The sequence below is a fragment of the Poecilia reticulata genome, linkage group LG11, assembly GCF_000633615.1.
Source record: "Poecilia reticulata strain Guanapo linkage group LG11, Guppy_female_1.0+MT, whole genome shotgun sequence".
Taxonomy (NCBI): domain Eukaryota; kingdom Metazoa; phylum Chordata; class Actinopteri; order Cyprinodontiformes; family Poeciliidae; genus Poecilia; species Poecilia reticulata.
This window is the reverse complement of record NC_024341.1, coordinates 19,927,778-19,953,392: the sequence shown is the minus strand read 5'-3', so window position 1 is coordinate 19,953,392 and position 25,615 is coordinate 19,927,778. Positions and strand designations below refer to the sequence as shown.

The window sequence follows — 25,615 nt, the reverse complement described above, 5'->3', positions numbered from 1 at the left end:
AATACATCAAAAATTGACATCCTGGAAGTTTATTAAGTGTTGAACTGAGAGGAAGCTTGGTATTCACTTTGCAATATCGCTCAGCATTTTAAGATGACACAATGTAAAAAAAAAAAAAAAAAATTTTTTTTGCAATATAACTTACTGCGGTTTTTTTTTTTTAGTAAAACTGCAGACCTGATGCATTACAGTAAAGTGACGCTAAATAGGATTTTATTGCTATACATTCAGTCCAACAATATGGGTGGTTAAAAGAAACAAAATACTATAAATGAATCTTTTTCCCAGAATTTTAACTACTGTGGTTAGGAAATTGTGTTGCGGTTGGAAGACTGTTTTTCTGGGCAGATTGATAAAAATTTTTCTTGATGGCGATCCCAACCTGGAATTTAAGCCATTTCAGAGCTTTATTCTGCTGCCATGCGCTCATCCATGGTGTGACCTGCAGGCCTTCCCAGTGGGCTGCTAATCAGCATTCTGTCTGAAAATTACACTTGGAAGGCAAAATGGTAAACAAGCATAAACAGATATGAATATTGGAGCTTTGAATCTATTTTTTTGTGTGTGTGAATGATTTTGTGCCTGTGTTGTGCTTTTTTTTTGTTTGTTTTTTTGTTTTTTTGCATATGCAGCCAGCTGGGTGAACTTTGGACATGTTGATGGTTTTTCCCTAGACATTTCATCCCTCTGCGGCCATTATTCTGAACTTTAATATTCCTCTTCTGAGCGTATTTATTTGTTTCTTTTAGACTTTAAAGTTCAGCTTTGCCTGACCTAGATCTCTAAATCGTCCCCTCGTCTTTCCTCGCCCAGCGGTGCTTCGCCCCGCAGCACATCCTAAAGTGAAAGGGGAAAAAGTTCATTCCTTTAGGTATCTGTAAACTTTGTTTGCAAAGTTTCGCCGGCGACATTTTGAAATTCAACGTTCTGCTGCTCAGGATAATATATACAGCTTGTCCAGGACTTCTCTAAGTGCAGACAGATGGTGGAGCCCCGCGTACGGGCTGCTGACTCGCATGCGTGCAGACGTTCTGTCACTTGGACACTGGCTTCGTCTGGTAAAACATTGCCGTCTGTCTGCCATCAGAATTTAGCAGTAGGACTCTGATTGTTGGGCGCAGGGTGCCAGTTCTTCACAGAGACACTACCTACTCAGTCCTGTCTATCAAACTTTCATTTCAGAGTCAGAAGACAGGAACAGTACATTTTCCCCCTCAGTATCTTTACCACTGAGCCAAGTATTGATTGGGTAAATCAGTACTATCCTATGAATCACCTCGTAGTGTGTCTCCATTTATATTCCTGCTGCTTTTCTTCATCTCTTTTCTTGCCTGGTTTGGTTTACAGCTCTGTAACGTCTCATTTGGAGAGCTCTCCATCTTGTTTTAACCACCTGAGCGAAAGAACGGCTACAGGACAGAGTACGACTGAATGTTGGTGGAAAGATTTCAAGAACCTTAGAGTGTGTGGGTACCGTTTTTAATTTGTTTGGGCTCCAGCAACCCTCAGGAAACCGAGCTGGAATATATTCTAGATCAAAGCCTAACTAAGAGACATTTGTAAATGCCCTGTGAGGTCTAATTTGCAACTTAAATGGTTTCACTTACATTTAAAAACAAGTCAATTCCACTAATTAAATAGCATCAATAAAATATATTTTGAGCACAGACTTGTTCTCTGCTGAARGATTTCTYGTCTTTAGACTCCAATTGCTTTGTACTTTTTGCCACTWCTGGACTTGCTGTTCATGTTTTACTTTAGTCAATATTTGAGTTTTATTTTATTTAATTTTTTAACAGCAAAGATACTTTGAGAAAGCTGAATTCTAATAATTTCTGCAAATAGCTAGTTAGCTCGTTTGGTGCCAGAGGAAAACCTCAACTGGAAGAGACAACTTTCTGCTTTCTGCTTAAAAGCATTTTGCACACAAGAGCTCTAAATTCAATTTAATCTTGTAATTTTACAGTGCAGCTCTTTTTACATGGGTAAAAATATTTTTCAATTGAAAAACTGCTTAATTGTATGTTCTTTTTGACACAGACTAGATTACTTTGAAACAATTTCTCGTTTCTAAGATTTAGCTTTACTGGTTGGTACAAAATTTAAATTCCTTCCCAGTTTTAGTTCCAGATTTAATCCCATTCTCAAGCACAGATATATTTTTTTTAAATAATATTAAACTCCATGATTGTTTGCTTAGGAGAAACTGGACCTTTTTAATTCACTAAATTATACATGGTTTTGTTGAGTCCCAGGTCATGTTGGTATTATTGTTAATTAGAAAGCAGAGACAGAGTCTTTGATGCTGAACCGCGTATCAGATCTCTGCCTCCGGTCGTTTATCTGTAGGGCAGAGCTAAGTAAATGGGAGGAATGTCTTAATGACAAATGGTGTGAAAAGAAGCCAGTTTATAAATAACACTATTGCTCTTTTAAAATTAAAAATGATCCGATGGTCGATGCAAGGCAGTGTGTTTGTCATTTTAGTTTGACCCACATTTATTTAGTAAAGAGCCTCCATCCTGTCGYTTCCAAGGTCTTTGTTACTCTGACAGAGAAACGTTTTGCCCAATTGTTCTGCTTTGAATAAAACGAGTAAGTGGTTTTATTGTGAAGTTATTTATTTCAGACTGTATATGTATTCTCTGCTGCTGAAATAACGATAGACCCAAACTGCCCTGTTAGTTTTTCTTGCATTTTAAATTTTTTTTTTTTGCTTAAATGTTTCCATAGTTTTAAGAACTTTTTATTGTTCCACTTCAGATTAATATAGTTGAGCAAACCTTCCACACACCTCCAAACAGTCCTTGCATGTCAAGTGTTTAATAAAAAGCATTAACACAGAAGCATTACCTTATTGATCGTCTCTCCTGTCTGCAGGATACATCGCTCCATGGAGCGGCCGCTTCTACTCGCTCTGGGACACCGGGTAAGCTCTGCTGACCTTCACACTCCCGCCTGTCGATGGAACACTTGTCCAGTCGACCGCGTGTGTGCATTTGTTTTCCGAGACGGCAATAAAGCCGTCCTGCGATCGTCCCTGGAGGGAAAACGCTGCTGATCCAGGCCGCGTTGAACAATGCACAAGGCACTTCCTGTTCTCCAGATGCTCTGCAAAGTGTGGGATTTTTCCAACACAAGCAATCAATCCCTTAAACTCCAACTTGCTGAGATAAGCAGAACGGGGATATTTTGTTTGGGATGGGGATTTTTATTTTTTATTTTTTTAGCTCTGTCCTTCCAGAAAGAAAATCTGCTACCCTAGTTTCTCAGCTTTTTCAAGCTGCAACATCAAACCGCTTGAATATTTAAAATAATATTTTTAGACACAGCTCAGAGAACCCACTGCACCGAACCCCATTGAAAACATCCTGGTTATTCCACCAAATATTGATTTCTGAACCCTTCCTGAGTTAAAACATTAGTATTGTTGTTTCTGAATTAATGTGAACTTGTCTTCTTTACATTATTTGAGGTCTGAAAGCTCTTCATGTTTTTCCTTATTCTGACCACTTCTTACTTTCTGCAAAATAAATACTAAATTTTTGCTTGGAATTTTAGAGACATTTTGTCAGTAGTTCATAGAATAAAAAGAAATGTTCATTTTTCTCAAACGTAAACCTATAAAAAGTAAAATCAGATAACTGATGAGTTTGCAKTGGTCTCCTAATTCCTTCCAGAACTGAATATATTTATATAATTTCTCTAATTAGTGTTTTACCTCACAGTAGAGGAATTTTAATCCACTATTTTCAAGCCTCGTTATAGGCCTGTTTAAGGTCATGCAACATGATCTCRWTCAGATTTAAGTTTCGGCTTTGACTAGGCCGATTAAAAATTGTCACTTTGTTTATAAAACCATTCAGAGGGGATTATCTGGAGTGATTTTGGATCATTATCCAGCTCTCTAAACCAGGTGAGCTTCAGTTTAAGGTCACAAACTGATGGCTGGAGATTCTCCTTCAGGGTTTTCAGTTAGAAAGCAATTCTATTAATTACATGCCATTTATGCAGCAAAACAGCACCAGAGCATCATACCACACCGTGTTTGACGGTAGGATGAGGTCCTTTTTCTAATGTTGGTAGTAGATGTGATATATGATGCACATCTACCAGAAAGACCCACTCGCATTTCATCATCTCAGAATATTTCTCTAAAAGTCTTGGGAATCATAAAGATCTTTTTGACCAATGTGAGGCAGACCGTTGTGTTCATTTCAGCCAGCAGTGGTTTTTGCTGTGGATCTGTCCCGTGGACGAGTTTTGCCCAGCCTCCTTCCTGTCATTGAATCGTGTTGACTGAACTTCACCAAGGGAAGCGAGGCCTGCAATTCTTCAGATACTCTGCATTATTTTGTGACCTCCTGGATGAGTTGTCAATGCGCTCTGTGTGTAAGATTTGCAGCCTGGAACTCCTGGGAATGTTCACAATTCAGCGTTTCATGTTTTCTCCGTTTGTGGCTAATGARTCACTGGTTCACTGCAGTCCCAAAGCTACAGAAATGGCTCTGTAACCCTTTCCAGACTGTTTCTCATCTTCTCTTGATGATTAAGACATGATGTGTTGCTTTTTGAGATCTTTTATCCTCTTTCATTTAAGAGACTGTTTAAGTGACTCTTCAGTTCTTCAGGTCTGGTGATGGTCGGGCCTCGATGTGGCTTTGAAAGTGATTTAAAAATGTGGTTAATCTGGTGTTTTATAATTTAATGAGTTTAATGAGCCAGATTAGTTTCTAAATGTAAACTGCACTTTGTATTTATTCAAGGTTTCTTTATTTGATATTAAAATTTATTAGATTTTTAAAAATTAAAACRGCAAAAACGGAAATATCTAAGGTATAAATCTTTTTTTCTTTTCACTGTGTRCATAAAAGCTATTGACTTTTATGTTCATTTTTGGCAAAATAAAATCTGAAATTACAGTTGATTTAATCAGATTCACCATAGTCATATTAAATCTGATTAGTATGCAGAGAAGAAATGATTCTTCATATTTTATCCTTGATCAGAAGATCTGTTGTGTAATTGTTCTGTTTGCAGGGAGAGCACATAAATTATAACCTGCCTGTGTCTTCCTCCTCTCACGTCTCCATAGTTACGCCAAGATCCACATCCCCATCATTGCATCGGTGTCGGAGCACCAGCCGACCACGTGGGTGTCCTTCTTCTTTGATCTCCACATCCTGGTCTGCACCTTCCCAGCAGGCCTTTGGTTTTGCATCAAGAACATCAATGATGAACGCGTGTTTGGTGCGAAGATTTATTTATTTATTAAAAAATATTTACATCATAAAACCTTAATTTGACCTGTTGCGTTGAGCTGCAATGTGAGCCGTCTGTGTTTTATTGCTTCTGCTGCCTTCAGTTTGTTTACTCCTGCTTTGCTTTCTGCAAATATTTTTTATATTTTGCTAAAAACTGGGATGATGAATCCATTATTTTGAGTCGAGCTGAGATCCACTGCATAGATTTTAAATAAATCAAAACATTTTTGATGTTCGAGGGACAAACAATGAAGCCTGACGACTTCAATGCTTTAAGAGTTTTGTTTTTGATTGCATGATCGTCAAACATAGGATTTTCCTCACACTTTGGTTGAAATGATAAAAACTGGTCAGCCCTTAACATAATATAGGCTTCTAATATTGTCTATTATTGCACATATCTTTGTTTTGTGAGTGTTCAAGACCACAGTCAGAGACAAAGGCAGATAGAATACAGAATGTTTGCTCATAAGTTAATAATAGTAGAGCTCGATGCAGCTGCTCGGTTTGCTTTCAACATGTCAAACCAGCTACAAGCAGAACACAAACCAACATGTTGCTCTGTGGTGTAGATAATTAAGAGATKGAGCTGGTTGTCTTACTTACATGCAGCCATTTCTTCAGCTCTGGRAAACCTCTCATGTTGAGTTTGGGACCAAAATAAAATTCAGTAAAATTGTTCAAAACAAAGAAAAATGTCTCAACTAATTTAGCCTAAAGGCCAAACTCCTATCACACCCTTTATTCAAAATAGAACATTCAGACTATGCCCCCCTAATGCAGCTTGTGACTTATTACCTGCATGTAGTATTTATGTGTTTGTCTGGCGTAGATTTGTCATTTTGTTTTAGCATCTTAAATTAATTTTGAACCGGGGAAAGCAAATTGAGAATCAGATGTTTCTAGAAACACGTCTTTAGGGGAAAATGTGTAAGGATAAACAGAAACTTTTCTAGATGTCAGTTAGCATCTTAAAAAAACAAACTTGCGATGGCTTTGTTTTTACTGTCGGCTCATCAGCAGCTCTCTGTGCTTTGCTCTTGTTATTCTGCGGTTTGTAGTGAAACATTTCAGACCGTCCCGACCTGTAGTTTGTCTTCACCTACTTTGAAGTATTCCTATTCTTAAGACCACTTCAAACTGTGGTAACTTTGAGAAACATTCTTAATCAGGCTTATTTAATAGTTAATCGGAAGCTTTATCCACCACCTTTGTTATGACGCTGCAGCTCAGATAGTCGATCAATTACACTTTATGCTCACACAGCAGGGAGGGAAGAAAACATTCATAATTACTTCTTTACTATAAACATTAATGCTGACTCATTAATACAGTCAACATCATCGATTATATCTAGTTGGRGTAACTATTTTTGACTAGTGTGAAACTAAAGTGACATTTACAGTTTTGCACAAATCCACTCGAAAAACCTGCTGCAGAAGAAACGCAGAGGAGCTTAGTGTAACAAACTCTTCTTCCTAATATACTTTGAGACTGACATTAATAACAGACTGCAGCAAATCCTGCTGCATGTTAATCTTTTCCATTACTGTTCAAATTTCAAATGATCCTTGGAACAAAATCTGGCAACTGATGTATATGTGAAATATGAAAAATCGTTATGTAGACGCATGTAATATAACGGTTTCACATTAGCGGTTGCGCTAAATGTTTTATTCCTTCCAGCAGCCAGTGTCACGTTACTCACGTCTTGGCAGTTTGGAAGGGATATTTCAGCTTGAGGAGTTTTTGTGAACTTTAGGCTGACAGGTGCTTCTTTGTTCTTGATGAAATAAATGTTTTTTCCACCACAGGGTCTTCATTTATGTCCGGATGGAGCTGAAAGCTCTGCAGCGGTTATCTGTTGTCCTTATATGCCTTGGTAGAATATTTTTTGATTTGCTTGGGGTTATAAATCAGCCTCCTGTTTTTGTGACTCAGCTGCTTGTTAAGTGTTAAGATCTTTCAGCTTTTAAGCAGACCGACCGACTGACTGCATCTTCACAAAACCTTTTTATGTTTTTTTTTGTTTTGTTTTGTTTTTTACATTTTTTATTTAGAAAGACAGATTTCCATTACAATCGCTAATTACAACTTAACCCATTTAAGGTTGTACATAAGGATAGAAGCAGAGAGTCAAAGTAATTTCTTACATACATACTGCCTTTCTGGTATTTTCTTTTACAGACTGTTACTAATTTTAGTTGTGAACGATAACAAAAATTAACAACATTGAACAAAAATGGGGATTGCACCAACTTGAGTCATAAAGACCACATGAACATAAAAGGGCAGGACACATAATTCACAAGAATAATCAAATGAAGTCGGATCTAATTGGTTTTACATACTCAGTCCATTTGGTCCAGATCTTATAAAATTTTCCTATTTCAACTTGGAGGGAAAAAGAGATCTTTTCCATAACATAAATTCGATAAACCATCTCAATTCATTCATCAATAGTGGGTGGGTTTGGTTTTAGCCATTTACCTTTTTATGTTTGCAGTAAAAGACACTTGGGGCACCAAAGGAAGGCAGATTTTTAGTTCTTAAGGAAAGGATCATAGCACTCTACCTCTGTTCAGCAGCTAATTAACCAATAACGGCTATTGATTAGCCGTGCACCTGTAGAGCAGGTTGGGCAAGGATAATGTTCAGCCATTGTTCTCTGTTCAGGGTTCTGCAAAGACTGATTATGCTGCCTGACTTTTACTGCCCAGACTCCTTATTTTGCAGGTTTATCTCCGTTCAGATACATTCAGACCTTGTTTATCCTCATCTGACCTTTTTTGTTTAGCTTCAAACGGTTTCTTACCCTCCTCCTTCTTCTCTCTGCCTGCCCAGTGGCCCTGTACGCCATCAGTGCCGTGTACTTTGCCGGAGTGATGGTGAGACTCATGCTGACCTTGACGCCGGTGGTGTGCATGCTGTCTGCTGTGGCGTTCTCCAGCGTCTTTGAGCATTACATGGGAGATGACACCAAGAGGGAGAAGCCGCCTGCTGAAGATAGCAGCGACGAGGACGACAAGAGGAACTCTGGGAACCTTTACGACAAGGCAAGTCTCACTGGGAAAAACCCAGAGCTTTATTTAATTCTAAAGTGAAGGGAAACTTGTTTTATATAAACTAATTGCACACAGAGTGTTTGTGTTATCTTTGATGGTTATGTCTAAGAGAAAGTTGATACTTAAATCTGAAAATGACATAAATGGTGAAGCCAGCTTACTGGCCAGACAGGTTCATGGTCATTAAGACCAGTGTTGGTGCTTTTGGCTGTGTGGGTAGGTGTCAAGTGCAGCTGGACCAAGAAATCGGCTTCTCCTTAAAGCTCGTTAGCCTCTGTGTGTCAATAACTGTCTGCTGGATTGTAATGTCAACAGTATTCCCCATAACTGTGTAGAGCATAACAAACAAATAATTTTGTGTACGTGTACTGTGCTCCACATTGGTGTCCGTGGATGTACTTTTCAGTAGGTCAACATTTCCGTGTTGATCTTTACGGGTCCTGGATAAGAGCAATAAAAAAAAGAAAAAAAAAGAAAAAGATCATTAAAAACATAAAAAGTCTTTGTGTAGTAGATCTATTTTAAACATAAATGTGTTGTGTTCTACGCAGAAATTAACTGCCTTGGATGCACCTGTATGGTGTTTAGGTGTTAATGAACTGCTGAGGTCTCACCACAACCTGTGCAGTTTGAACGTATTGACACATCCCTCTGCTTCCCTCCCCGCTCCCCAACTGTTTGAGTAAACTGTGATTCAGCAGTGACTCAGCTGCTGCAGTTTCACGTCGTTGCCATCCTCTTAGCCGGCTCACTTCGTTGAATTTAGAAGCGCGTTCTGGAATCATTTCACAGCAGTAATTTAAAAAAATAAGACGTGGAAAGGTTCTTCCCACCCTGCGACCCCAGTAGCGCTTTCCTGGAGGTGTTTATGTTTAAGGAACGAGTCTCGTAAACCAAATGAATGCCTGTAAAAAATACATAAACAGCATGCACATGCAGTTATTGATTTAAGAGCATTAAATGCAATGAATGAAACAGAACATTATAATTTAAGTATTGTTTATACTGACGACTTAATTCAGAGAGATCGTAAACACTTTTCTTTTATGAGCAGATCGTTCAGCACCACCAACGTGTCGTCCTGCATAAAGCTTGTTTGTTAAAGGATTCTGTCCTCTGAAGTAGTCCTGTTTATATTCAGTTAGTTAGGCCCTTAATTAAGTTTTATTTATTCAGGCGGTTTAATCAAGGTAATGGGTCTGTTCCACAAGAGCAACCTGTGAAGAAAGTGCAAGCTCTTCTCATCAAATCAGAAAGCCAAACATTTATCATGCACAGCAGCTCGAGATCTCATTACAAATGCCAGTAAACTGCCACAATTCAGATTCTGTTCTTTTCAAATGAGCTTATAGCCTAGCTAAATGCTAATCACAATATTATATCCAAGCACATTGCTAGAAAAATGGATCCAGTTTTTAGGATTGAATTAAAATCAGTCCATTATGACATTCATATTGTCAACCTATGTAAAGCCTACAGCCTTACATAGTCTGATTCAAAGAAAATTACAAAACCAGTCATATTTAGTTGATCGTTTCATGCCAGGTGTCTTTTCGAGGACGCCTAGCTTGTTGCATTCAGCCATTGTTTTTTTTGTGTGTGTGTGTGTGTGTGTGTGCATGCACTGTCACCGCTTGTACATGCATGTGGTGACAGTGGAAAGGAACATCCGTCTTTTAGCAAGAAGAAACTTTCTTCACAACCATGTTCAGAGTGAGTGGTGACCTATAGAAGTGATGCACTAAAATGAAACAGGATCAGGTCAGGAAACCTTTGTTTGGGATGAAAAACAAACGAGATGCATCAGTAAATTGTAGCAGTAGTTTTACCAAGGACTCCAGGAGGAATGGCTAAACACAGAAGCAGTGAATCAAGAGAACTTTCAGTAGGAAATTAAAACAAAGAGCTCTGATGCACAGAGTACTTTCTATGAAAATGGAAAAACAATGTATTATTTCATCAAGGAGACATAGCTAAGAACAGAAGCACTGAGTAGGAAGTCTTTCCCATAGGATAGTAGTACGGAGTAAACAAAGTTAATGACACCAATAACCCTCAGTGAATTCATCCAGCAGAACACAGAAGCTCTGGGACAGGATCACCTTCTGCCAGAAAGAAAAAGAAAGACGATTCTAAGTGCTTAAGTACAGAGAAGCTGGACAACACCTCTTTGACGAGATCTCGGATCTGATCTAAAATGCTCCTTTGTGTCTAGACTTTGGTTTCTAAGTGTCAGACTTGTAACCTTTCCAAGCTGCACAGCAGGTGTGAGAAAGATGACAAACAGCCACATCCTGTGCTTGGTGTTGGACTTTGTGTTTCACGTCTCTTGTACTTTGAAAGTATCCGAGCAGGAGTGTATATTCCGGGGGGATTTTCAAGCGAACCCCGCTGTCCAATACTGGTTCAAGCCAAGGGTAAAACAATCAAACCAGCTCAGATCTGATAAATATCAAGTCCAGTTCATTGAGAAACTAAGCAGCAGCTACACAAAACGCTGACCCATCACTGAAGATCCGGTTTATATGGTCATGACTTTGCAGTTCATCTACTTCTGCAGGACAGTGACTCTTTAGAAGACGACAACATGCACATTTTTGTCAGGGAAGGTGGTTCCAGAGTGGAGGGAAAGAAGCTTTTTATGTTAACCGTGAAAAAGCAAGACTAAGCAGAGGAAGTGGCCTCGGGTTTCGTCTTTCTAACACCTACACTGCTGCCTTAAATCAGCTTAACAGCCTTTCACACCCGAGACGTGATCAAAGCAGCTCTCATGGCGTCATGTTTGGGTTAAGTGAAAACTACTCAAATTTTGACCTGAATGGATGGGTAGGACCGGTGACTCGGGTGACCTTAAAGGCCTTTTTAATGCTATTAACGGACCAGTTAACATAACTGAAGAAGCTTTTTGGATCAGTTTTGAAACATCTGCAATGAGTGAGAAAAATCTACACTTGCGTAGTTGATGCAAACGGAAAAGAGAGACTAAAACAAAGGAACACTTGAGTCAAGAGCATGCTCTGAGAAATAAAATGCCTCCAGTAAACAGCAGCAGCGTCTTTCCTTTCGTCCAGGAAGAAACGCAACTTAACATAAAATCATAATGTTCTTTTGTGTAAAAAGAAGCAGTTAATTAGAGTAATAGTTTTTAGATCTATGTCCAAGAAAGACCTAGCCAAACAAGGAAGCAGTGAGATTAGAGCACTTTCTGTAGGAACAAAACAGAGGGGATAAACGGTGCTAAAGCCAGCAGAAACTCCATCAGAGGTTGTAAAATAAGAGACACAAAAGAACTGAGCCAGGGATCTTTATCTTTGGAAGAAAGAACACAGAACTCTGAGTAAATTCCAGCAGAAACGGCAAATATTGCATCGTCTGAGAGTAGCGAGAAAAAAAATAAATTGATAAAAATGTTTAAGTCCTCCAGCTCTTGAAGCCTTAAGCAGCGTAACTATTTAGATTGTGCAAGATGTCTTAGTTTTAAGCTTGTTCTTCCTCACAAAAGCTGCGGGCTGGTTTCACGAACACCACAGTCGGTTTATTTTGCACTTTGCTTTATGTTTTATGCCTGTAGGAAAAGCAGCAACAGCAGTACATGTGTTAGTTTTCAGTTTAACATCTCATCACCTGGAAATATCTGATTTTGTGTCATTTGCATTTTTCTTTCCTGATTTTAAATTCTGGCGCCGTGCTTATTAACAGTTTGCAGTCTTCCTCTGCAGCTGAGCCGTGATTTTCAGCTGTAAAATAATATTAACTCATCACAGCGTTTCACGCAGCAGTTCTCGGACGCATCTTCACACAGCGCAGCAAAAAAAAAAAAAAAAAAAAAGTTGTGGACACTCCAAAAGACTTTGTTCATTTAGACGGATTAATAATGCATGCAGTTAAATAATTTATACCTCTGGAAGCTTTTGAATTTTTCCGTCTGTGATAAGAGCAAATGTCTCCCCCTGCAGGCGGGCAAGGTGCGCAAGCACGTGTCTGAGCAGGAGAAGGCAGAGGAGGGTCTGGGCCCCAACATCAAGTCCATCGTCACCATGCTCATGCTGATGCTGCTCATGATGTTCGCCGTCCACTGCACCTGGGTGACCAGCAACGCCTACTCCAGTCCCAGCGTGGTGCTGGCGTCATACAACCATGACGGGTGAGAGCCGTGCGGCGCTCCGTTGGTGGAGATCCCGTAACTGCCTGCAGCTGTGATGGTCCATAACGCAGGAAGACCGATTTGAATGGTCTTGCTGGCAAATTAGCACATATGCATGTATGCAGGACTGCACAGAACTTCGGGTTCGTGCACATGTATATTTCATGAGCTGTATGGAAATATTGACGTGTCCCTGGAAGATCTGATATATTGTTTAACATGGTTTTTGTAGGTTAACGCAAACACCGGTGGACCTTCTCTGAATTTGTAAAAAGCTCATATATTATTCTCTCTGCCATGCTTCACAGGCCTAATTATTCTTTTAAAGCCCTTAGGAAGAAATATTGAAGGCTAAATGGTGGACCCACAAGTTCTCATGCATAAATTTATGACGTTACTGTAGGAGCTCAGACAATTGTTTAATCATGCTATTCTTGGCTACATGCCTGTCATATTTGCTTCTTCGTTTTGGATGTACGCATACATACACACACACACACACACACACACACACACACACACACACACACACACGTTCAGACGAATACACACGCACAGATTTAATGGAATAAACCATGTGGTTAATTAACTTTTCTTCATGAGGTAAATTTAATGACCAACAGCTTCTTAATTTCTTATGAAGAGTTGTTTTTATAAGATGTTGCTATTCTGATTGAACATCTTAACTAAATATAGCCCTTATTCATACAAACAAGTCTCATTAAGATGGAAAACTCTTTGTCAAGAAGCACCTGGTTCTAAAACATGAATATCTCCTGCAGGCAGAAATGTCCTTGCTACAGAATTCATGCTGCTTGAACTTTTTCACATTATAAAAACAAACTTTAATGTCTTTATTGGGATTTTAGGTTACAGACACAAAGAGGATCATCATTATGGGGAATTAAAACGATACGACGTTTTTGAAACGTGTGTTTTCCCATTGGAGGTCGAGACCAGAGCAGAGGTTTGCCTTCCAACAGGACCACAACCCTAAGCTATCATGGAGTAGTTTAAATAAAAGTGTACTCAGGTTCAAGTGGCCTAGTCAAAGTCCAGATCCAGTTGAACATTTTGGGCAAGACTTAAAAATTGACATCCATAGATACTTTCAATCACATCTGTCTGTACTTGGTCTATTTTACAAAATTACCTAAGGCTATGATGAGTAAGAAGACTGTGTCTGGGCCAAGCAAAGTAATAAAGAAGGGGAAGTATGATTATGATATACATATATATATATTTTTTTTAAGTTGGGATTTTCGTGGGCTGCGTCTGAAGCTCCACTGCCACAGCGTTGTTTACAAATCTCCAGATTTTTCAGCAAAAAACTAAATGAAATACAATCTCAGCAGAGGGTGGTTCATACGTTTGTCACTAAGTGATGAAGCAGCTGGAGCATCATATCAAGTGGCGATACACATAGTTAAAGCAGGTAAACCTCGCATCATCAGTGAAACGTGTATGAATGGAAGATCAAGTGTAGCAACAGCAAAATGTTCACAGAAAAAACAGCAGTAATGTAGTTTGGATGGTGCCATTGATTGTCAATGTTCTCACACTATGAAAACTCCCAAGTTAGAGAGTTGAATACAGATTCATGTTACGAGACCTGCTTCATTTATGTGCTACTTTGTGTAAGCTAATCGCAGTCAGTTAGTGATTATAACACGAGAAAATCTGAAAACCTCAGGAGACATTGACACTTTTCTGTACAGTCCTCCTTCCTGCCGGTGTGGTCACCTGTTTTCTTTCTTCCCATTAGGACTCGTAATATCCTGGACGACTTCCGAGAGGCTTATTATTGGTTGAGACAGAACACGAACGAGCATGCGCGCGTGATGTCGTGGTGGGACTACGGATACCAGATAGCCGGCATGGCCAACAGAACCACGCTGGTTGATAACAACACATGGAACAACAGTCACATAGCTCTGGTAAAGCCTCCCTGTTTCCGTCTGATGTTGCTCTTCTACCCAGAGAAACGAAAGCATTCCTCTTCCTGCGACTGAGTCGTTTGCAGCTCTTTAGCGAGTTTTTATGTAATTGCCACATTATGCATCATCACTTGTTTAAACTTGTTCTGCCGAATTTTCACTGAGGGAAATAAAAGTCAATTCTTGTCAGATATTTTTTCCCAGCTTTGATTTATTTTTCTGTCTTTAAACTGCAGAATGCAGACAAATGTTTTCATCTCTTAGTTAAATCGTAAAGCCCTCCAGCTCCGCTCCGTCTTGTTTTTCTACCTGCTGCCTCTCGTCTCTGCAGCGTCTATCCACAGGAAATGTAATTACAGAGAATACATGATTGTATTTCTGTTCAATAATTCTCCTTTCTGCCGCTGCAGTATTGAAGCCTGGCGTCTTTTCAAAACAGGAAACGCCAATTAAAGTCTAACTCCCGCTGTCGATGTTTTCAGGTGGGGAAGGCCATGTCGTCCAACGAGAGCGCGGCCTACGAGATTATGAGGTCGCTGGATGTGGATTACGTGCTGATCATCTTCGGAGGAGTAATCGGCTACTCCGGCGACGATATAAACAAGTTCCTGTGGATGGTGAGGATCGCTGAAGGGGAGCACCCCAAAGACATCAGGGTGAGTGATGGATGGCGGTAACTGTCTGCGAACGAGAACGCAGCAGCGCGAGAGATTGATGCTTCATGTTGGAAATGGCCAGAAGAAAAAAAAGAACGTGCATCTCTGATGACTGAGATGAATGAAGACGCGTTATTGGACTTGAAGGAAGCTGGGTTCATTTTTTTTTTTTTTGCCTGATTTGATTCAAAGAAACAAACGGCATGGCTGACAGAAGAGTAAACATCTTTACCAGTGAGCTGAACATCTTTCAGTTCAGCAGTCAGTTTGGTTTGAAGCTGCCCAACTCTATTAGGGTTGTTAGCAGACAAGTTCCAACTAAAACAGTGGATTCCTGCCGTTTTAGGGATTTTTCTGAACAACTTGACTCCTAATTGTGTGTGGGAAAATTTGCTGATTTTCTTCTTTTATCCTAAAGCATATCTAAAATATTCAAAAGAAAGTGCAGCTCGGGAAGCTGAAATGCGTCGACGTAATGCTACCTGACACAATATTGGCTGGGTTTGCAAAGCAGCCAATCCAGGAGCGACGTTTATTTTCTTCTGTGGCGATTGGCTGTAACCCCTAAGAGCTGAGATGAGCAAGACTGCAGACATTAGCTTTTACCAGAATGCATATTGATGCATATGAAGGCATTTTTAGTGTCTGAACTACAATAGGCACTTATAAGGGTTATAAGTATAGCAGCTGTACTCCATATCTTCTGTGGATACTTTGTGTCCTGTAGATTCATAATTCAGTTTTCTATACAATATTGATTTAGGTTTGGACTTTTCACATAAAGACTCTTTGCTCTCCTGCTGGATTTCAGGATTTAGCCAAAATAAACCGTCAGTTTAGCTTCTAATACAAAGTAAAGAAATGTTTATTTTTACATGACATTTTTGTACATTCCTTTTTTCATTCATTAAATGTATTAAAACTAGAACTCATTATAATCCATGATTGAAACCATTAATCACTTAGAAAAGACAGTTAAGTTTTCTTCTGATGCATTTCTCTTGTGTTGATCTTTTACATCCACGCTAAGATTTTACTTCAACTAGAGAAAATTAATGAGAAATAATTTAATAAATATTTGAAATATTTCCACCTTCTTTTGATCATTCAACAAACATAAAAAAAAAAATACACTTTTTAGTTCTTCTCTTTATAAATAAATATCTCGGATGCCTTCCAGGTCTGGAGGTTGAAACTATATGCGAATAACGTGCTCAGTTACGGGTTTGTATTCTGATTATTAACGCTTCCTTTTGTTTTTCAGGAGAGCGACTACTTCACTCCGCAGGGAGAGTTCAGAGTGGACAAGGCCGGTTCGCCGACTCTGCTCAACTGCCTCATGTACAAGATGTCGTACTATCGATTTGGTGAGATGCAGGTAAGGCACCGACGTCAACAAAAAGTCATTTCAGCAGATCGTTTCTTCACCTGCCGGGGGACGGGTTAAGACTCAGGAACAATTCCCCTCCCAGGAGATTTATTTTTATTGGTGTTATGATCCACTTCACGGCTACAAATAATGAGCTCCGGTTCTGTGGCGCAATCAAAAGCTAACAAGCAGCCGCCGTCACCAATCAAAGGGAAAAGGCCGCACTCTATTTTAGAGTACACAGTTTCGGCAGGAAATAACAGGCGTCTGCCAGCACTAAAGGTGAAGGATTCCTGCCGCTGGAGTTTCAAAGCAGAGCCGGCTGACAGAAAAGGGATTTTAAAGGAATTGCTTTAGGGGGCATGTGGTGTTGGAGGCTGTCAGACAAAATATGAGGGATTGGAGGAAGCTTTTTAAAAATCTGTCGCCGCTTTCCGTGGCAGATTTCAGGTGGAGAGATGGGATATCCGCCCTGCCAGGTGCGAGCATCCCTGCTGTAGAGGCTGCTCAGCCTACAAGTTGGGCTGAATCGATGCAGCTGCAGACCACAGAGAGAGAGGAAGAGAAAGAGAGAGAGAGACGGGTGAAGCTCAGAGCAACTCAGAATGTTGTCAGGAGAGACAAAACGCCGAGGTCAAGATGGAGGGAGAGAGTCTGGGGAGCAGATTGGAGTTTCACATCGCAGAGAAGACAGAAAACTGAGAAACATGATGTATTCTAAACATTACTTTACTGATGCTCTGTTTGGAATAAACTGAGCCAGTCACTTCAAGTAAGAACTATTTAGAACTTCCTTTCTTTAGGTAACTCTAAGACTCCATCATATCACCACACACCACACATACTGCTCTTAAAAAAACAAACCCATTCACATAATTAAGTGTGATTTTTTTTTTTTTTTTTTTTTTTTTTAATCACTAAACTGCACACACTAATTGTATTTAAGCATATTTACACATTTCTTTGTATTGATAGTCATTGAATATTAAAACTAACAATCCCAACAATATGTGCAGCTATTGAAACTTTTAAACATCATTATTTAGAATTTATTGTGACGACGATAAATGATAAACAATACAGCAAATGCCCAACTGTACAATCACATTTATTAACACCTACTGTAAAAATGTGCAGAAGAAGGCTAAAATGATTTTCTTTCATTGCAGCAAAAAAAAATTCTCACTGACAAATGATTCAGCTCCTTTATATGGAGCTAAAATGGTCTCATAATTCACAAATGCACAGACTAAGATTCACAAATGCAAAAGGATTCACAAATGCACAGGACCTCTAAGCATGAGGCTTTGGTTCTTGACCAGAAGAAGTTGGACTGCTCCCTCTTGGTTGGGGTCAGTCTCTGCCTCAAGTGGAGGAATTAAAGTATGTGTGTGATTTGTTTTTGTTTTTTTAGTGATGGTAGGAGGAGGAGAGACGGATTGGAGCTTCGTCTGCAGTGATGCAGGCGCTGCTCCGGTCTGTTGAGGCGAAGCCAAAAAGCAAAGCTATTGATTTACCGGTTTGTCTACAGCTGTAGTCGAGAGATACAGATCATAAAAAATTTCCTAAGAATCCATCTAAACAAATGTAATGCCTTATAAAAAAGATTGAAACATTTCTTTATTGATGCCAGCAATGAGGAATATGGAAATTAAAAAGTTTATATATTTAAAAAGTAGAAATTACCTCAGCCTTTTGACTATAAATCTGCCGCTGTTCACTGCATGAGTCTAACATCAACAAACTTCTACCTAATGAGCTGCTTCAATGCAGCAGCTAAAACATTACGGCTCCTTGACTACACAATCAACATTCAATCATATTTTGAAAGATAAGCGCAGGTTTTATTGATGTTCTCATGGCTACAAACAATAAAAGAAAAAAATAGTTGAGACATCAAATGACAAAAAGCCCCAGCTATACAGTTCATGGAGTTGTGGGAATTTGCAGTTCGAAACAAATAACGGTTGATGACAAACTTCGCAATACAATGTGACAACAAATTGAGTTACTGCTAAACAAAACACACGGCGGCACCTTTACCCTCAGCTGTTTGAGTGTGATTGAAAATGGCAACATGAAGAAATAATTGCAACAATAAAAATAGTGCCCTGAATTATTTTTATGTTTAGAAAGTGTAGCCCCCCCACACGCCCCCTCCTAAAAAAAAAAAATGCAGCTATAACAAGGCGAACCGATGGTGAGATTTCCAATAACTGTGGCTGGCGTGATAACACTAAGCCTCCATTTCTAATATTTCACAATATTTGCCCTCTGAAGCAGAGAGAGAGCAGAAATAAGATGAATCAACTGTGGCACAGATAGAAAGAGGAAGCATGAGGAAAAACACAATGTTGAATGTAACTGTAGCTCAGAAAATAGAGGCAGAGAGGACGCAGCGGCGGCTTCTGAAGGACGAGCCGTCAAGGGCTTTTAGCGCCGAGCAACAGACACAAGAGGTTGTTTGAGTGGCTCAAACAAAAAATGTAATGGAGTTGCTGCTCAAGGGGAAACTCCACAGTGTTATCACACTCTGTTTATCTTTTATAATTAAGTTTCGACTGTTTTTTTTATTTTTAATCTGTTGAGTTTTAAATTTGGCACAGCAGCTTTGGGATGTAACTTTATTTTAGGTGTTTTTATCCAATGAACTGGGAGTTGAGACGTTGATCTGAGTCCATCTGAATGTGTTGGTGTTTGGTATAAGTTTAAAGATCCCACACTGGACCTACTCAAGTCTGATGTGGAGTCATTAATGTACAAATGGGATCAGCAAGAAAATTTTGAACTTGAATAATTCAAAGAAAATAAAAATGAACTTCAACCAAAACACCTGTGGATCGTTTCAGAACTGAACTATATGGACAAGATAAATCTTTAGTTCAGATTATAGAATTTAATTTCTAAGGGAAAGCGTGATGTTATGGCCTTACCGTAGGTAAGAGTGTTGTCCAGCAGACAGTCACCGACTCTTCCACTTTGACGGTAGCGCTTAGTTGTCTCACACTAAACTGAGGTTTTTTTCCTAAAGGATGCCAATGATTCCAAATCCATCATGGCTCATAACGAGTCAAAAGTTTGAAGCCAAGAAGTATAAAATGGAGAGACTTTCCTGTTCTCCATCTAGCCTTCCCGTTATCTGTTTAAAATGTTATACTCTCTTGGTGTTTTGCAGCTTAAATGAACTTCACAGACTGAATAGTGAGTTAAATTTGTACATTTTCTACCAGTGCTGACAACGGTTAGCTAGAATAAATATTTTTATAAAGTTATATGCTAAATATTTGGGCTACAAAGCAGAGTTGATTTTAAAATCTCAGGAAAGCTTTAACAAAAAAAACCAAAAAACCTTGTTTCTCTCCCAGCTGGATTTCAGAACGCCGCCTGGCTTCGACCGGACGCGCAACGCCGAGATCGGCAACAAGGACATCAAGTTCAAGCACCTGGAGGAGGCGTTCACCTCCGAGCACTGGCTCGTCAGGATCTACAAGGTGAAGAAGCTGGAGAACAGGGAGGCGCTGGACCACAAGCTCCGCAGCGTGGTGTCCAGGCAGAAGTACACCTCTAAGAAGGTGAGCGTTTTCCTTTAAGAAGAGACGGTTTTAGCTGTAGTTTGAGTTTTACGATGCGCTCGACGCCTTACTCCAATGATCCACACACGCACCTGCGTTAATGAGGAAACGTGTTTCCATGTCAGCTGTAATTGCCTATGCAGAGGAACATTGATGTGGCCTTCAGCCAGATCAGCATGTGTGTTTATTTAGGGAGTGTAAGTGTTATATCAGGACATCCAATGATGTTTATCGCCCATTGGTCCTTTTTTACTCGCATCCATCCAGTCATCTGTCATTGTGTCCATCTGTCATTCTTCATCTCTCCTCATATCCATATATCCGTTTCTCTCCATGATCTACCAATCACTCATTCGCGTATCCATCCATTCATCTGTCTGTTCATTCACCAATCTGTCCATTCGCCTGTTCATTTGTGTCTTTCCGTGAAGACACCACAACTGTCCGTCCAGCCATCTCTGTACATGCGTCCTTTTATTTGTCCATCTACATCCAGCAGTCTGATCACCTGCCTGGACTCTAAGGTTCTGTTGGACTGCACCCTGTTGCTCACGCTGATGTCTTGTATACTTTTTTTCTGTCTCTGAGCAGACTGCCAAGAGGAAGCGAGGACACATCAAGAACAAACTCGTCCTGAAGAAGGGCAAGAAACTCCCCAAAAAATAAAGACGGCTCTGAACTCACACGAACGTAAAGAAACCTCCAACAACCAATGAAGAAGAACACAAGGGCGGGCGGCTATGTGCCTGGCGGTTGGTCAGGAGCGCTTCTCGTTGGAGCGCCCTCATTTAACGAGGAAGCGTCACATCCGGCCTGTCCAGAATCGTTGTTCGTTTTATCCTGACGATGTCTGTCTTGCTTTTTGTTTTGTTTTTCTACTTTTTACTTGAATGTGGCGAGGCATAGGGCTGCTCTAATTGATTAAACGTTGATTCATTTTTTTTTTTTTTTTTTTTTTTTGTGTGTGTGTGTGTGTGTGTATGTTGGGGGGTTGTTAATGACCTGATTATCAGTCAGAGGAACGTTTGCACCAAAGACCCATCGACCTTGCTCCGTGGCACATGGGAACTCATTGCTAAGAGCGAGGGAACGCCGGGGGGAGAGCAGAGGACTTTGTTCCTGACGCGTGTACAGAGGACAGTATGCGGTATGGAGGAACGTCACCGTCTACACGCAGCACATCTGTAATATTAACCTTTTTACCATCCTCATCTCCTTAACGTCTGCCTGGCTCTCTGACTTTTGGTTTCCAACAAATTCTAGAAGAAATTGGCCTAATGTGTAAATATGTTCTGTAAAGACAACAAAAAAAAAAAAAAAAATCTCTAAAATGATGGTAATATATTGGATCATTGTGATTTTTAAATGCGCAGTTCTTGGGTTTTCCTCGTTTTTTTTTCCTTTTTTTTATATGACAGCAACTAGAACAGTGAATGCAATAACTACACAGAGGGGCTTCAGATTTCATTGAAAGAATTTGAATGTGATTTTTATTTTTTACATCTCCCCCCTTTTTTTTTCCATAAATTGCATTGATTGTACATTTCTGCTGCTAGGCTTTTAAAAAACAAGCAAGTGAGCTGTAGAGAAAAAAATATATATGTTACAAACTGGGGCTGCAGGGGGCGCTCTTGGTTGAGCAAAGCCTAGTTATATTGCAGAATTTTACCTTGTTGCCGTTCACATTTTTTGGCTTCTTTCTTCTTACTTTGGCTCGTCATGCAGCTGCTGCTGACCACACATGGTGATTAGACTTGTCCGTTTGTTTTGCTTTTGAATTTGCTTTGAAAATCAACAGAAATGTGAAGGAGGATTTTTGTGTGTAGGCTTGGTAAAGGACGGCTGTTATCAGGAGCAACATCGGTTGTAACGGGAAGATAAATTACCAAATGTTAAGGAGCTGTGTCCTAATGCTGCACCACATACTTGCTTCCCTCGGCGGAAATGTCAGGCAACTTTGAACCAGGTTAGCTGCTACTCTTTCTTTTTTTTTTTTTTTTTTTATCAAAAAGTAAAAAAATGCCATCAAAACGAAATAAAACCTCAAAAATTCATGACTTGCAAGAAAAAGAGTAGCTGAGGCTGGAAGCTCATGATGGTTGCAATGAAACTCAAAATTATAAAGTTTTCATTCCGACATGCATATGACACAAAATAAAACTGAAAATGGAGGATCGATTTTGACTAAAATAATTAGGGGTGTTTTTCGTTGAATTCTTCATGCCCTGGTTGTTCAGTGGAAACGTTTTTCTTGCCATCACAGCGATCCAACTCCCAACTCAGGTTTTTTTTTTGTTTTTTTGTTTTTTTCATACCTTCATTTTTATTTTGATCATTTGATGAGTCCCTCGGGTTGGACTGCATCCCTGCCATCACCCTAATCTTCAGCTCCCTCTACAGACGCTCTATTAAAATTTAAGTCAGGACTTTGACTGGACCCCTCAGAACTTTAATGCAATTTCCAAGCAGAAGAAATCTGGAGCACACAGACGTGTAGTATTCCAGATGCAGAGAAGCAGTTCTGCATGTATCACTTCTCCCAACATTAGAATAACCTACTCTGCTAGTGAGTTATAACGTTTTTGTGCGAGTCTCACTTTTTTCCATGTAATTATTCCATATTTTACTGCGTTAGACTTCCCCCACATAAATGTTTGTCCCTAAAATATGTCACCTCAATCTGATGCTTCTCATGTGGTGAAAGAAGGGATGTTATTACACTGAAGCACAAATGAACACACTTCTTTATTTGGCTCAGACACAGAGGAAGAACAGTTGCAGTAAAGGCTAATTATAGTGGTTTGAAATGCAAGGTGATCTGCAAAATTAGCAGTGATGACAGCGGACGTTCAAAAAGTGAAAACGGCTGAAAACAATGTAGCTGATTAACTTTTCGCCAACAACCAGCTGGTGTGGTCAGCTGACTGGTTTGGCTTTTGACTCCATGAATTGTCGTCTCTTTCATCAGCTGAACTTTTGGTTCACTTTCCCAGAACTTAAAATATTTAAAGCAGAGAAACGATTTTTGTTGGCTGAGGTGAAATATTTGCTCTTCACAGGTTTACTTCCTCCTTCTTTGTAGCAAAAGACCTCAGTGCCACACATCAGTTCTACCCTACCCACACTCTGTTATTTTGGTTTGCAGGTCTGCCGTAACTCTATTTTCTGTCCTTTAAGAATTCACACGAGGGAGATCTGGATTTCGTTGGTGTAAAGGAGTAAATTCCAAAGGGCACTTCTGTTTTTTGGGGAGAAACCTTTAAAAATGATAACATTCTATTTCCCCCTCACGGCTGCCTTGGTAGTAAATACTCTATTTAAAAATGTTTCCCTTGTCCAGTTTGAGCAGGTTTCAGCCGGGGTGTGCTGTATGGATTTGGGACACAGCTCTGCATCTGTTTTCATACGACAGAAACTGAAAGATTGTTTTAATGCATGCTTTGGGAACTTTTTTTTTATTTTTCTGTTTTTATCAAACCAGAGAGACTTAAAATCACATCGTACAGCTGTTATTTGTTTTGCCACATTGTACGGAAGGGGAGGTTTTCTGACTGTTTTCTTTAAAATGCGTCTGAGTTGCTTTGTTCTCGTTTTTACCGCCCGTCTCCTCTGGAGGCCTCAGGCTGCTGGAACGGTGACATTCCGACGTGTCGTTGCACTTCGCCTAAAACTGCATTGTGTCCTTTTTGGATTCTCATTAGTACGGAGAGGACAGAGTTCAGACTAAGCCTTAATGTGATGTACTTTTACTTTTCCTCATGTGATAAGTTTTTCCTTAAAACGGATTAAAATGTTGCTTTTCCGACTCTGCGGTTTTTCCTGAGCACTTTTCGTTCGGTGCAGCCTCCGATTTGTCCCCCGCTCACCTTCAGAGTTTACATTTTTACATTTTGTTCAGTTGTGCCACCTCTAAATATACTCCTAAACAAAAACAGCCGTGTTTGTGTGTGATGTTTTTATGAACTCGCTGTGTTCGTGTTTTAAATTGTGTTGTTTTTTTTTCCTCTGGAGGAATCAGGTGAGTGCAAACTGAACCACTTGATGGCAGCATTCACCTTTGACTGCAGATCTGCATGAAGAATGACTTCATCCTCAGCTGGTGTGTTTGGGAAGAATGCTGGGAAATGTTCCTCGTGACATTCCTGATGTGAAGTGAAGGCTGCACCTCGGATGAATTTGGGAGCTTTTAAAGGAGTGTGTTGACATGTTTTAAGTTTCTACTGGTCAGATTTTCTTACCAGTCTGAAAAAGTTTGGAGTTGAAATATTTTCCAGATCTGGATAAATATGGAAGAAGAAAACTGAGTGTGGAAAACTTTTACACTTCATTTTTTCTTACCCTATTTTTTTTATTTATTTATTTTTAACGGCTCTGCAGCTCCCTGGAGTCCTTCCTCACACTCACGTTAGGTCCAGAAGTTTCAGAATAACTCGAGTACAGGAGTTTGAAAGTTGTGTCCATCCATCAATATGTCTTTCTTCCCTTTTCACATCAATCCATCAGTTTGTTTCTTTCTTTCATTCTTGCATCGGTTTGTCCTTCACCCATCAGCTTTTCTGGCCAGATGTCCATCAGTTTCTTTCATGTGTCTGTCGGTGAGTTTCTAATATCCTCCTCACCACCAGTAGTTCATTTTTGTCCTCTGTAGAGGACATTTCTAAACGTGAATATCTCCCACACCCTGCATTCTGCTGAATTAATTCCTTTTGGTATCTAGAGAGGACATTTAGGGCTTTTCAATGATACCACATGTGAAGGGGTGGGACTTTTGTACGTACCTTTTTCTAATTCATAAAAATGGTATTTATCAGTAATAACACATTTTATGGGAAGAGACAAGTGCATGAAACCTTTTATTACCTTACAAAGACTGGGATTTAAAAAAAAAGGTGATTGGACAATATTTTTTTTCCTGGTAGTCAGTAGAATATTGGTCCTTCATCCCTCCTCATATCCATCCTTACTTCCCCTCATGTGTGGGTTTTTTTTTTACCTGAAATGGATTGAGAAATATATTAACATTTTGATTTATTTTGACCTGAAAAATGTGACAAGTTTTATAATTGTGTTCTCCTTTTCTGTTTTTATTCATAATTCTATTATGGGTTTGCAGAAACAAGTGTGCATGCTTTTATTTTGCAAAAATTTTTCGTATTCGGCGTTGAAACCGATGGTAAATAACCGCACTCGAGTCTCCTGCGTGTTTCAGACGTTTCTGATCCGATTGGCTCCACAGTTGATTATCTACTGAAATCAGCTGTGGTGAATCATGGGCTGTGAAACATTCGGGGAGGTTTGTGGCCTGCAGGTGGGAGTTACAGTATCGATCTCGCTCTGCTTTCATGTTTCTTGGAGTTTTCAGCAGATGAAACTGAAATCTGGCTCCACCGGCGGAAGCCGACATCATTTCGGGCTCGAGTCTAATTTGTAATCCAGCTTTCATCAGTCAAGAGACGACCAGATGTTCTATTGATTTCATGCGAAGATGTCATAACCTCTTTCTTTTCATCAGCATCAGAGCCTCCGCTGGTCGTCATGGAAACCACCAAACATCTTGTTGCAACTCGCCGTCCTGCTGTGTAACTCTGCCTCTCCTGCAGATGTTACT

The 25,615-nt window shown here is 39.7% G+C and overlaps 1 protein-coding gene across 1 annotated transcript in view; it reads left to right on the top strand.

Annotated features, from left to right (window-relative positions):
* LOC103472660 (dolichyl-diphosphooligosaccharide--protein glycosyltransferase subunit STT3B) overlaps positions 1-23,812 on the top strand; it is a 102,078-nt gene extending 78,266 nt beyond the window's left edge. Inside the window, exons 8-16 of the mRNA XM_008422421.2 lie at positions 2,881-2,929; positions 5,096-5,250; positions 8,109-8,320; positions 12,286-12,473; positions 14,239-14,410; positions 14,893-15,066; positions 16,331-16,444; positions 19,801-20,007; positions 20,599-23,812. Coding sequence (XP_008420643.1) covers positions 2,881-2,929; positions 5,096-5,250; positions 8,109-8,320; positions 12,286-12,473; positions 14,239-14,410; positions 14,893-15,066; positions 16,331-16,444; positions 19,801-20,007; positions 20,599-20,673 — 1,346 coding nt within the window. The 3' untranslated portion in view covers positions 20,674-23,812. The remainder of the gene's footprint in view (positions 1-2,880; positions 2,930-5,095; positions 5,251-8,108; positions 8,321-12,285; positions 12,474-14,238; positions 14,411-14,892; positions 15,067-16,330; positions 16,445-19,800; positions 20,008-20,598) is intronic.
* The last annotated feature ends 1,803 nt before the right edge of the window (positions 23,813-25,615 follow it).